The sequence below is a fragment of the Python bivittatus genome, unplaced genomic scaffold (genome assembly GCF_059951505.1).
Source record: "Python bivittatus isolate LINGU-HERP-01145 unplaced genomic scaffold, Pbiv_v1 ctg000480_np1212, whole genome shotgun sequence".
In the NCBI taxonomy this organism is placed as follows: Eukaryota; Metazoa; Chordata; class Lepidosauria; order Squamata; family Pythonidae; genus Python; species Python bivittatus.
The window spans coordinates 25,728,936-25,741,167 of record NW_028277075.1 but is presented as its reverse complement, the minus strand read 5'-3'; the positions used below and the strand labels follow the sequence as shown (position 1 = coordinate 25,741,167).

The 12,232-nt window shown below is 37.9% G+C and overlaps 1 protein-coding gene across 4 annotated transcripts in view; it reads left to right on the top strand.

Moving 5' to 3' along the window:
* SPTBN5 (spectrin beta, non-erythrocytic 5) overlaps positions 1–12,232 on the top strand; it is a 129,559-nt gene that overhangs the window by 105,787 nt on the left and 11,540 nt on the right. For 3 of the 4 annotated variants that reach the window (XM_088145500.1, XM_088145499.1, XM_088145501.1), the window contains exons 61-69: positions 2,388–2,564; positions 3,475–3,579; positions 5,604–6,161; positions 8,238–8,309; positions 9,637–9,723; positions 10,379–10,470; positions 11,109–11,194; positions 11,393–11,516; positions 12,048–12,163. In XM_088145500.1, coding sequence (XP_088001626.1) covers positions 2,388–2,564; positions 3,475–3,579; positions 5,604–6,161; positions 8,238–8,309; positions 9,637–9,723; positions 10,379–10,470; positions 11,109–11,194; positions 11,393–11,516; positions 12,048–12,163 — 1,417 coding nt within the window. Of the gene's footprint in view, positions 1–2,387; positions 2,565–3,474; positions 3,580–5,603; positions 6,162–8,237; positions 8,310–9,636; positions 9,724–10,378; positions 10,471–11,108; positions 11,195–11,392; positions 11,517–12,047; positions 12,164–12,232 lie in introns of those variants that run through there. The other variant, XR_015797002.1, reaches the window with a different exon arrangement.

Below are 12,232 nucleotides of genomic sequence, written 5' to 3'. Positions count from 1 at the left end.
GTTCGCCTTGGTCGTGATATCTGAATAACTGCATATGCTGACCTTTACAATGATACTCAGCTTGCCTTATTATGATCTGTAAGGGGAGTAGAAATTGCTAAAAGATCCTTTTGCTAAGTATGAATTTTGCTGGGCAAAAATTTGCTGGGCATTTTTTCGGAAGCCATTCTGTTTGCATTTCTCAAGATAAAAAAAAGTAATTGCAGTCTCCAAGCACAGACTAGTCAAGTCCATAAAATATTCAGCTTTCTATCTTAGAACTGCCAGACTTCCAGACAAGGCTTATATTCCACAGTTATTCTGCCTCATTTGTGGAATTTGAAGCCAAACCTTGTGTTCACTCTTCTCTTTGTCCATCTTTTTTCTTAGAACAAATATGTGTGTGTGTGTTCAGGTGAGAAAGGTAAAATTGCTGTATAATACCTTTTGACTGGAAGTTTTAACTCTGTCCACAAGCACCCTAGGAAATATATTTTAATAAATAGGGTAGTGTTGGTCAAATATAATGCATATCAGATAGATGTAGTTGTACACTGTGTGAAGCTGGCTGAAATTTGCTTTGTACCTCTTTAGATATAAAAAGGAATCTTGAAATATGTAAAAAAAAGAGCAGATCAAAAGTAATAGAGTTCTTAAGGTAACACTCTAAAGTTCAAGCAATGCAGGAGCATTTCTCTAAGCAAGAGCACAGAAATAGGGGTGCCTGGTTGGTATCCTACCAAGATTGTGGCTGATGTTTAGCACTCAAAGGGTTAAGCTTTAACCTTAGAGAAGGTAAAATATAAATGTACTGGTAACTGCTGTTAAGAAGATCGGAAGCTGCTTTTTTATAACTTTTTCTTTTCTTTTCTTCCTCTTCTCTATTTCTTTCTTTGTACTTTTTTTCACTTATTACTTTCCTCTCCTTACTTTTCTCTTTCAAAATTTGTATTGTTTTTATTCTTTTAAAAATTTCTTTAATAAAAATGATATGTTAAAGGGGTTGAAGGTGCCGGTGAGAATTACTTCTGGGAAGTTATAAATACCACTGCAATCTGAAGATGTACTATCTGCTACAAAAATCTTTACATTATTAGTTCCTGAATATTTATTTACTTATTTAACAAATTTGTATAGCCACCCATCTCATAAAACCTGATTCTGGGCAGCGTACAATACATAAAAACAATAAAAACCAGGAATATGTCTCAAACATAAATTAAAAAACAGAACAGAAAACAGGAACATAAAAATCCAAGATAGTGAGAGAACAACCAACACTTGACATCACACAACTACCTTGCTGGCTCCCCATGGGACCCCCAGGGTTGATGGAAAAACCATGTTTTGAGGGCTTTCTGGAAGGCAAGCAGAGATGGGGCCAATCTCACCTCAGGAGAAATGATGTTCCAGAGGGCAGGGGGCCACAGCAGAAAAGACACGCCATCTGGGTCCTGCCAAATGGAACTCCTTAGTAGATGGGACCCACAGCATATCCCTCCTGCTTGACCTGATACAAGTAGCTGTAACCAGGAAGTGGCAGTCCCTCAGATAACCTGGTCCCATGCCATATAGGGCTTTAAAGGTCAAAAACAGCACCTTGAATTGCATCCAGAAGCAAACTGGTAGCCAATGCAGCTGGCAGAACAGAGGTGTAATGTGTGTCATCCTAGGGGCACACATAACTGTCCACACAGCTGTATTTTGCACCAACTGAAGCTTCCGGATACTCTTGAAGGGCAGCTCCATGTAGAGCGTGTTACTGTAATCCATTCTAGAGGTGACCAGGGCATGAGTAACTGTGAGTAGAGCCTCATGGTCCAGGAAAAGGCACAACCAGCGCAAAACACAAAATTGTGAAAAGGCCCTTCTAGGCATGCCCTGCCACCTGCTCCTCAAGCAGGAACTGTGAGTCTAGAAGGACCTCCAGGTTGCGCACAGGGTCTGTCTAGGGCAGTGCCACCCCATCCAGCACCAAAGATGGTAAAAACCTGGATTCAGAAGGCCCCAAAACCCAGACCCACTCAGTCTTGCCAGGGTTCAGCTAAAGCCTGTTGTTCCCATATCCATATGTTCCAATATCCATTTGCTGTTATTCTCTCAGATATTTTTAAAAATTGTTTAAAGGGTATGGCTAGTTAATCTTTGTTGCTTATTGCTTGTTGATGTTAGTTGGTATTGTACATCACTTTGGATTTCTTTTGAGAGATAAATCTTATTTAAGAAAAAAAAAATCATTCCACTGCTGTGCATAATTTAGGATTGAGTTCCCCAAAGCAAAATAGCTCAAGAGGTTTTCTAGAATGAGGTCACAAATTCAGCTCACATAACAAATGAGAAATGAAATGATCAACTTCTGTATTTTTATTCCCATCCTTCAATTGTGATATGAGAATTTGTTTCTCTAGATCGAAGAGAAACTCTCTGAATTATTGGAGCTAATGCAGAAAGTGAAGGAATTCTGGGATATGAAGAAGGATCTGTATGAGGAAAACTGGGAGATCCAATTACTGAAAAGGGAGCTGGACTTTGCTGAAGCCTGGATGACAGCCAAGGAGAGTTTTCTTTCAGATTCAAATTATGGGGTAAGCAAGCATAGCATAATGCAAAAAGCTAAAATCAATCCTGTCCCAAAACTACTGTGTCATTTCTCGAACCTTTTATTCACCTGCTTCTATTTTTTTATCTTTTTCCCAGAATACTGGGAAATTTCTTTAGAATTTCTCTCGATACTTTATGAACTGTGTTTACTGGTGGCAGTGAGGAAGGGTGCTATGGCTGTTGTTATTTTCTGTTACACGTCTTTCCATCATTCAGTAGTTTCTCTGGCTGCCACACTTCCCATTCTGCAAAAGCCCCATCGGGAGGAAGGAGTTTCTGTGTTAGATTTTGCAAGAATCTCCCTTCATTTTGCTCTTGACAGCTCTGTGAGGTAGTATGGCTGAGGCAGAATGACTGGCTCAAATTCATCCAGTGAGTCTTCCTGAAAGTAGATCCATGTGGCGTAGGCTTATGGCTTAATTGCATAATATAAAAGAATTCCCTCCCCAGCCACAGTGACAGCAAAGCTGACCTTCTTGGTATGCACCAATGTTGCCATCAGGAGGGGGGGAAACTCCCACTGATATCAACGCTGTTTGGGTGGGAATTTCTAGTGAAATTGCTGCAGTCACTGCTTGCTGCTGAGCCAATGAATATTGGCACCCCACCCTTCCCCATAAACTGTTCCTTCAAAATTGAATCTTCTTGTCATATGGAGAAGATAAAGACCCAGATCTTGTTGCCTTCCCAGCATTCACATTCAAAATATAACCTCGTTAATGAAGAAATGGAAAAAGTCATCTGGACTTCATTAGCTGGAAAGCATACCACTCCTCACAGCCAAGTTGGACTATTTCTTCCATTTCTCTCCCCCTACTCTGTTCTTTTCTCTGTCTTTTTTTTTCCATGGCCTTTCCATATTAAATGATTGTCTTTATGGACATGCTTCCCTAGAATTCTGTCACTGACGTTAAACACCTGTTGAAGAAACATCAAGACTTTGAAAAAATGCTAGAGGCCCAAGAAGAGAAGTTTGTACAGCTGAATAGAAAGACAAAGGTACTGTGTTAAAAGCCAAAAGGTTCTGCAGACAGTATATAAATACCTTTCATTGTCTTTCCCAAACCCATGTACTTTTATAGTTGAGCTTAATAATAAGGTGGCAATTCACTTGACCCAACCTGTTTTTTACATTATGCTTGGCCCTCTTATGATTATTTATGGACTACTATGTCCAACAATAGTCCAATGATTTATAAAAGAAAAGAACAGCCTCCAAACCAGATAGATTTAAAGCACAGAAATGATGGGGGGAAGTTTTTAGGGTTTTTTTCTCAAGTGTCTTGCATATGTGCACTCTGCTTTTCCTGTATAGAGCAGTGCCTTTTGTCCCACTCTGAAAATTGCAGAGTATTACCTCCTCCAACCTTCTCACTTCCAGCATGGATATCTACAAGGAAATGTCCATGTCTCTCAGTCTTTGCAGATTTTTCTTTGCAGACTATGGCTGTCAGGACCAGAGCCAGAAGTGCTACTTTTGATGGATGTGTGAAGTGAGCTATTGTTTCCATAGATGTGATCTTGCTCAGAAAAACAGATTGAGACAATGGCAGTTGAGGGATGGATTAATCTCCTCCTGTCTTGATTATTTTCTTTTCTTAAATCCCAACTTTCAGCATTCTTACTGATTTTTGCTTCTCCTGTGAAATAGCTACCACAGAAGGTCATCTACAAGAGCACTACATTTACCAATGCCTCTCTGCCAATTTTCCAAAAGTTTTCTTCCTCTGGGAAAGAAGAATGTTTTTCTACATCATTCTGAGAATGATTTTACATTTTTTGGGGTTTTTTAAAACTGCATTATTTTTGCAAGGTAGTAGAATACTCTGATGTGGTTAGACTTCTCTCTGTAGCCTCCATGACTACTTCTACTTCGCAGTCTATGGCCAGCAGTATGTGATCTGTTCAGGATGAATATTTGTCAAAAGAAGCAAAAATGGTTGTGCCTAAGAGTGTTTCTGCCTACTTTGTTATACATAACTGAGAGTTAGTTGCATCAGGAGAAACATAAAAGTAAGTTGAATACAATGGCAAAGGATTCCTTAAGAGGTGTGTGTAGGAAAACAAGAGGTAAAGTCAAGAATTAATGGATGATAAGTGAGCATAGATTAAATACAAAAGAGAGTGATGAGCATGAAATCGCATTACTAATATACAAAGAATGAATGAAGATCAAATTGCAGAGCAAATATCTGAGGGAAGAGTGGTTGAGTCAAGAGGAAGAGGAAGATTGAGAAAGTCATGGTTGGATAGAATTGATGAGATCTTCAGTAAGAGACAAATGAATAGTTTAAAAATAAAAGACAGTATATGATTCACTACCTGGTTGTGGTGGAAACAAGGATGTTTTGCAAGGACTGGAAGGTGTAGAGTCATGTAGTAAATGGGGTTAAGATAGATAGTTGTTTAATTAGATTTCCTTTTCTCTTATTTCTCACCTTTAATTTCTTTTACCCACTATTTTTCACTCTTTGCTTCATTTTTCATAAAGTCACTTACTCTGAAAGTGTCAGCCCATTACAGAAAGCGAATAGTGTGATGGATATGTATGTATGTAAGTATGTATTTATTTATGAAGTTGTTTTTTTGTGATCTACTCCTTTGAAGTATATGTTCCTTCATATATTTGCCAGTGACTACTGGTGTAAGTTACAGCCAAAGAATTGACAATAGAGACAAAATAGTGAATCCGTGGAGCTGCTACCAAACTGCGTGTTCTTTTCTTTCACAATGGGAGGGGGGACAGTCATGAAAATTCAACATTCAGACTCAGTTGTGGTTTCCTGGTGGTATAGAAACTATGTGGGACATTTGTAACAAACTTACATTCAGAGATGAAACCTTCCATGCTCATATGCATATCTGTTCAAGGAATGGATAATTCTGTGTGCAGAAGACTAATCTCATTTGACAAAGTGGCAAGAAACTTGCAAATTTCATATACTAATAATAGGTTTTCAATAGAAAGCAGGAGCAGTCTTCTGTGTCTCCTTTTACTCATTCCAAATGATTGTTCCTTTCAGAAAGAATTGAAGCTTCTGAAACAAATGACTATAGAAGAGAATGAGCAAATGCCAAAATTGATCAAAGTCCCCTCACTAAGAAGGCGACATTCAGATAGAAGAACCACAATGCTTGAGCCAAAGAAAACTCAGCAACTACCACCTATGTCTTCAGTTCCCAACTTAAGAGGGCCCCTTAATGTCTCTCCTACCCAAAACTCCAAAGAGAGTTTGCACCAATTCAGTCCTGAAGAAGACCTGATGTTGACAAGCTCAGATTATATAAGTGATTCTCCTGAACCAAGAGTGCTTGGCTTACAGAATTCCATGCCAGAAACTGAGAATTCTTTGCTTCTGTCATTGACCTCAGACTTGAAAATCCAGCAATCTGATATTGGATTTTCGCAGACACACAGTAGCAATTTTAAGCCATCAGATGTGAAAAACATTTGTGAAACTTCCACCTCTGAGTTAGAAACTAATGAAATGAAAACTCTGGATGATAAAGGATCCCCTGACATTTCCCAAACTTTTCTGCACTCAGATTTATCATCAGAAGGATCAGAAACTGCTTCCCAAGTAAGTTATCATTAATTTTTGTGTTACTCTTTTGTTGATTGAACATTGAATTCATTACTTATTTTTGAAATAAAATAATCAATCCTGATTCATAAGAAGCATTCCAGAATTCATAATCAGGTAATACCTTTGTTCAGAACAACCAAAAGTACTGCTAATTGTGAAAAAAGGTTTGCAATCTCAGATTTCTTTTTATGGGTCAGTGTTTTTCAAGACTATACTGTATTACTGAAATTCAGATGCAATCTATTATGAAGCACAATTTCCTGCCAATTTTCAGCAAAAAAAAAAAAAAGTCAGGTACATTGATATGCATCCCCCTCCCCCCAAAATAGAAGGGAAAAAAGCCCAAGGCAAAAAGTCTGATCTTAGCCTCTTAATTATGTAATTTGGTTAGTATGGTGTATAGCCTTCAGCCATCAAAAATGGGGTGAGGGATAAGGAAAATGTTAGTAACGACCATAAAAACGTTGCCTCATATTAAGAGAACAGAAAGAGACTCAAACTAAAATAAACTGCTTCACCTTCCAAAAGTTGACATCATTCTAGTATTCCTATTCAGGATTCTTGGAATCGCAGGTTTTGGGTTTCATCTAGGACTGCACAGATACTGGTTGAGTTCTCAATATTCAAAACCCAATATTTACATATATTTGCTTCTAACCTTACACAAAATAGTTTACTTTTATTCTTTGCCCTTTCAAGGAAAGAGAAGCAAGGGGTGTTTCCGGTCATAGGTTCCAATCCACTCACAAAATAGATTGAGCATTTCTGTTTTCTTTCTTTTGTGCTTGGTGCCATTTTTCTGTGGCTGCATGATATTTTTTCACATAAGGAGAACTTTCTTGGCATCACTGACTGGTGCTGCAAAAGTAGGTTCGTTTGCTCTGATGATTGGCCTGAGGCAGTCTGTGCAGCCCTTGTCAGCCCATCTGATTTGCCCTACTATCCATCTCCTAGTTTGATGATAAAGCATCAGGCCTGAATAAAAAGTCATCCCAAGAAGCAGGCCACCATGACAGGGGATCAGATGCATTCAATTTACTGTATTTAACTTTGTACTAGTTGCGGGGAATACGTTTTTCAGCGGGAAACTGAATGGGTCAAGAGAAGCTAATTGCCTGGGATGTTCTGCTTGCAGAATGGCTGGTTGTCTGAAATCGTTCACTGTAATTTTATATTTGCTGAACACTAGAGAAAGCTGCTGCCCCCAGAATAAATTAGACATTTTCCAAATTGCATATAAAACATAGTAATCCTCAAAGATCCATCAGAAACCTCCTAAAATCCCCATTCTTAAGCAACACTGTTTATTAGAATCAATCTTATCTGTACAAAGGTGTGAGCATCAACTAAGCTGATGTGCGGTGCTTCAGATTCAATGGCCTGTCATTTCAGCATATGATAGAAAAAGGCAACAACTGTCATTGACCTTTCATGACAGAAAGCACAATTTTTTCTTTGAACATACAGTTCCTTTGTCCTTATGCTAGAAATCTGCCATTTCCCTTCTTTGTGATTTATAGTATCTTCTAGCACAGTGTTTCTCAACCATGGCAGCTTTCAGCAAGGCTGGCTGAGGAATTCTGGGATTTGAAGTCCACACCTCTGAAAGCTGCCAAGGTTGAGAAACACTGGTCTAGCATCGCCCAACCATAAGGCAAAATATAATCTATCCTCATTACTCTGACTTTGGCAGAAGGATTGTTAAATTAGTTGGATGATCCAATAAAACTTTATAAATCACTAGTGAGGGTAATGGCATCTGCTCAGTCAGAGGCCTCTAGCATGTAGGATTGCTTCAGTAATTCAGCCTTCATGATTCCAATACATAAAGATTAATATTTCCAAGATGAATATGAGGACTCGATACTTAATGATCTACTGATTTTATACTACCTAAATAAAACTCTTACTTAGTTCCGTCTCCTCCCACTCTACCTCTCAGCTGTACATTGTGTGCGTGGCACTTTTTTCCTTCATATTGTTGTGGAAATGGAACTTATGAATGAACTATTGTATTCAAGCTTTCATCACACTAGATTAAATTACTTGCAAGGATCTTATGCATTTCAGATTTCTGCAAATCAATATACCATGGAAGGTTTTCTAGAAAAGAGAGACCAGGCCCCTTCAAGAGGGAAACCGGTAAGTGTAAGTAGAATGCCTGCATGATATGGAAGGAAAGTTAAGGTGGGACATCATCAGCCTGAGATTATATTAAACTAATTGGATTTTCTTTTTTTATATAAATTTATCTGAAAATGCTAAATCAAGGAGAATTCTGGGTACAATTCAAGGATTGATGTTTTCCTCACCATACTTTTTTCTCTTTCAGAGATTTTCTCTCTCCTTTTTTTCCCATTATATTTATTCTAACCCATGTAAATGTTCCATTTCATTTCTCCCTGTTTCCTGCCCCTTTAGTATTCCTACCAGCATACAGCCATAAAGTTAGCAGCAATGCCAAAATACTATGTCACTAACTTTGTCTTATTGAATTACTTATATTTTGCACATTTATTTATTATAACAATAATAAATTGTTACTCTACTCAAAGAAAGAGAGTAAAACTTGCAGATCCCCTTGGCTTTTATTAATATTTGTCAATATCTTAATTTATGGAAAAGCTGAACTTTTACAAGAATCAGTAATATTTAGCTTACAAAACTTAACTCAATTTTCCTACCAGCAATAGTTTTGTTTAAGAAAAGAAGAAACAATTGATTATGTAAACTTCATTAGATCACAGGTGGGTCTCCCTTGGCTCAAAGGTCCACATGAGGCCCTTCAAAGTTAGTTTTACACCTATGGAGTCCCAGACAGCCCTGCCTATTTTTCCCTGGATTGCTGCTTCCTTGTTATTAAGGGAAGCAGGGAAACAGGAGAACCAGCTTGGTGTAATGGTTAAGGTACCAGGCTAGAAACTGGGAGACCATGAGTTCTAGTCCTGCCTTAGGCACAAAGCCAGCTGGGTGACCCTGGGCAAGTACCCCTCTCTCACCCCTAGGAAGGAGGCAATGGCAAACCACTTCTGAAATACCTTGCCAAGAAAAACTGCAGGGACTTGTCCAGGCAATTGCCAGGAGTCAATGATGACTCAAGGGTACAAGAAAAGGGAGGGGGGATACCACAGCATGGGACAAGAATTTTGTCAATAGTCATAAAAAAGAAGCATTCTGGAGCAGGATCACTGGGATCAGGGCAATTATAAAGCTTTGCCCCTCACCAGGGATGTTTTGGGGACTATGTTCATTTGTGTCCATGGACACATATGCACAGAGAAAGATGCATGTCCTAATTACAGCTGAAGACTGCCTGTGGCCTTAGGACAGAAAGGCTTGCTCCACCCTACATTAGATAACTGAAATCAGAGTGGAAACAAGCTCCTAATGGACAAATAATTGTAAATAATTATGAGATTGATCCATGTACAGTTTGGAAATTGTTGGTTTCATTTTATCTTATTTGTAGCTGAAGACAAGGGCTTGGAACACTTTTTATGTTCAGCTTGGAAGACAAAAACTTGACTTCTATAATGATGAGAAGGATGTAATTCAGGTACTTTATTTTATAATCATTTAGTTCTTAAAAATGCATTACACTCCCACTGAAAATCCCCCCCCCACTTTTTTTTAAAGGAATGTTGAACGATGGGAGTCTACTTGGTAGACAAAATAATATCTTGTATGATAGCTAGTTAAAACATGCAGTCTGATAAATGACTATGTTTTCTAACACCAAATGACAAATTCATATTAAAAAAAATAAAAACTGCTGGCCACTGTCATCAGCAAAATGTTTGTTTGAAATATTTCTGGATCAAATTTAAAATAGATCTATAGATTGATTTAGATTGATGAATGAACATTCTCTTGCCACTGTGCATCCCAAAAGAGAACAGATTGTGATGAACAGGCCCTGCCTCCAAAATGCCTATTTCCCATTGCACGCATTTTGATTGAGAAGCTTCTACATAATTTTAGAGTTTGAAAATCACTTGCTCTAAAGCAGTGTTGTCCAAACTTGGCCACTTTAAGATGAGTGGACTTCAACTCCCAGAATTCCCCAGCCAGCTGGCTGGGGAATTCTGGGAGTTGAAGTCCACTCATCTTAAAGTGGCCAAGTTTGGACAACACTGCCCTAAAGGATATGGAATCAAAAAGATGGAGTAGAAAGTCTCTGCTTATTATGTCGTCTCTTCCTCCTTTCTTAGAAAATGCTTCCAGACTTATCACTTAGCATAGCTGGAGCCAGATGTGAGAAGCTGACAAACTATTCCAGGAAAAAATATGCCTTCAGCTTAAGGTAAAATTGATTGCTGTTAATTAGAGTAAAAGGCAACGCTTTCATATTGGTAAGCTAAGTATTGCTTAAATCAGAATGATTTTGTAGAATTGGATGCTGCCATTTGCACCATAAAAATCCAAGTGCAAATCCAAGTGCCCACAGAATGTGAAAGATGTGACACTTCTCAAGATCAAAGGAGTAAGAAGTCCGCAGCATCACATGTTCCAGCTCTATGAATCTTGTCGTTCAATGGCAAAAGGACTTTCCTCAGTACACAAAGGTTGAGCTACTATTATCTGTCCCTATTGTTCATCCTGAAACATAAATTACTCTATCAGTGTTGTTCACTAGACTAGAATTCACTAAAACATTTTGCATTTAACAAGAGGGAGAATGGTTTTGGGTCTGAACTAAGCTGCCAATTTTATTTAGGAATTACAGTAATTTATCTGAAATCAGTGGATGAGATCTCTTTGGCCTTACAGAACTACAAAAACTAGTGCTTGTATTTGTTTTCTGGGTTGCTAATGTTAATAATATTTCATGTAAGAAAAAGAATGGGGCTTTTGGTTGGTTGGTTTCTGGACATATTTTCTTGTGAAAATATATCAATTAATATATCAAATAAATCAGTTAATTCCTTCTTCAACATACAGAACAAGTGATGGAGCAGAATACTACCTTGCAGCATCTTCTCAGAAATTAATGGAGGATTGGATGCAAGCATTATGGAGTAACTTGGGTAACTTGATGCAGTCGAAGGAGTATCTCCCCTCCCCTGGGGTGGGAGGTATCTCAGCTTGTCCAGAGAGCTCTTATAAAAGAAGAACAGAGACAGAGTATTGGGCAAAAGAGGATCATTAATGCTATATTCTCAGATTCTCCATGGCAGTATTTTTTTTTCTTTTATTCCTATGATTTCTTATATGGATTCTTCAAGATCATCATAGCAGTCAGAAGGAATTTTTAGTCAGTGCAAATGTGGTGAAGCCTCAGATAAAACCTCGGATCTCTGCAGCTGGAACATCTACTCATAAACAGTCTGGCAAAGGTCTCCTTCTGAGGTACACATGAATTTCTGTACATCTGATTATATTTGTTTTAATATATTACGTTTGTATCCTTCAAAAATGCCAGATAAATGATTGCTTGTTTTTCAATGTGCTCAACAATATTAAAATACCAAGCATCATAGCCTTGTACTTTCAGAGCAGGACTTGTGCTGCATCACTAAAGCAACAGCACATTTTCCATCTAGTACTGCTTTGTTGAACATATATTTGTACACAATAATCTGAAATGATTAAGAAAGGAAGAAACAAGAAAAGATGAAAAGCTGTCAATTTTTTATTTTCTTGTTTTGCTAGGTGGTTGGGCATATTTTTATTTCTTGATATTAGCTACCATGAACATACTTATAGCTAAAGTTAAAATAAAGAATATTGCATGTATGTATTTTAAATTGAAATCCTAATCTACATTTTCAGTAAAGGAAAACTAATCGCTGCCCAGACTTGCATCTGTGAGATGGGTGGCCATATAAATCCATGTTAATTAATTAATTGATTAATTCTGTTAATCCTGCCTGGTAACAGGAAAACTCCTTCCTTCAAAGTGAATCAAAAAGGAAGGCTTGCTGGAAGTTCCACTGAATCAGAAGCATCGATGCAAAATAACAGCAAAACCCTTGCTCAGAATTCTGAAGAGTCTGGTAAGAGAGCAACATTGTTTTTCCATTTCCTTAAGATATATTTAATGAAATAATATAGAACTCTCATAT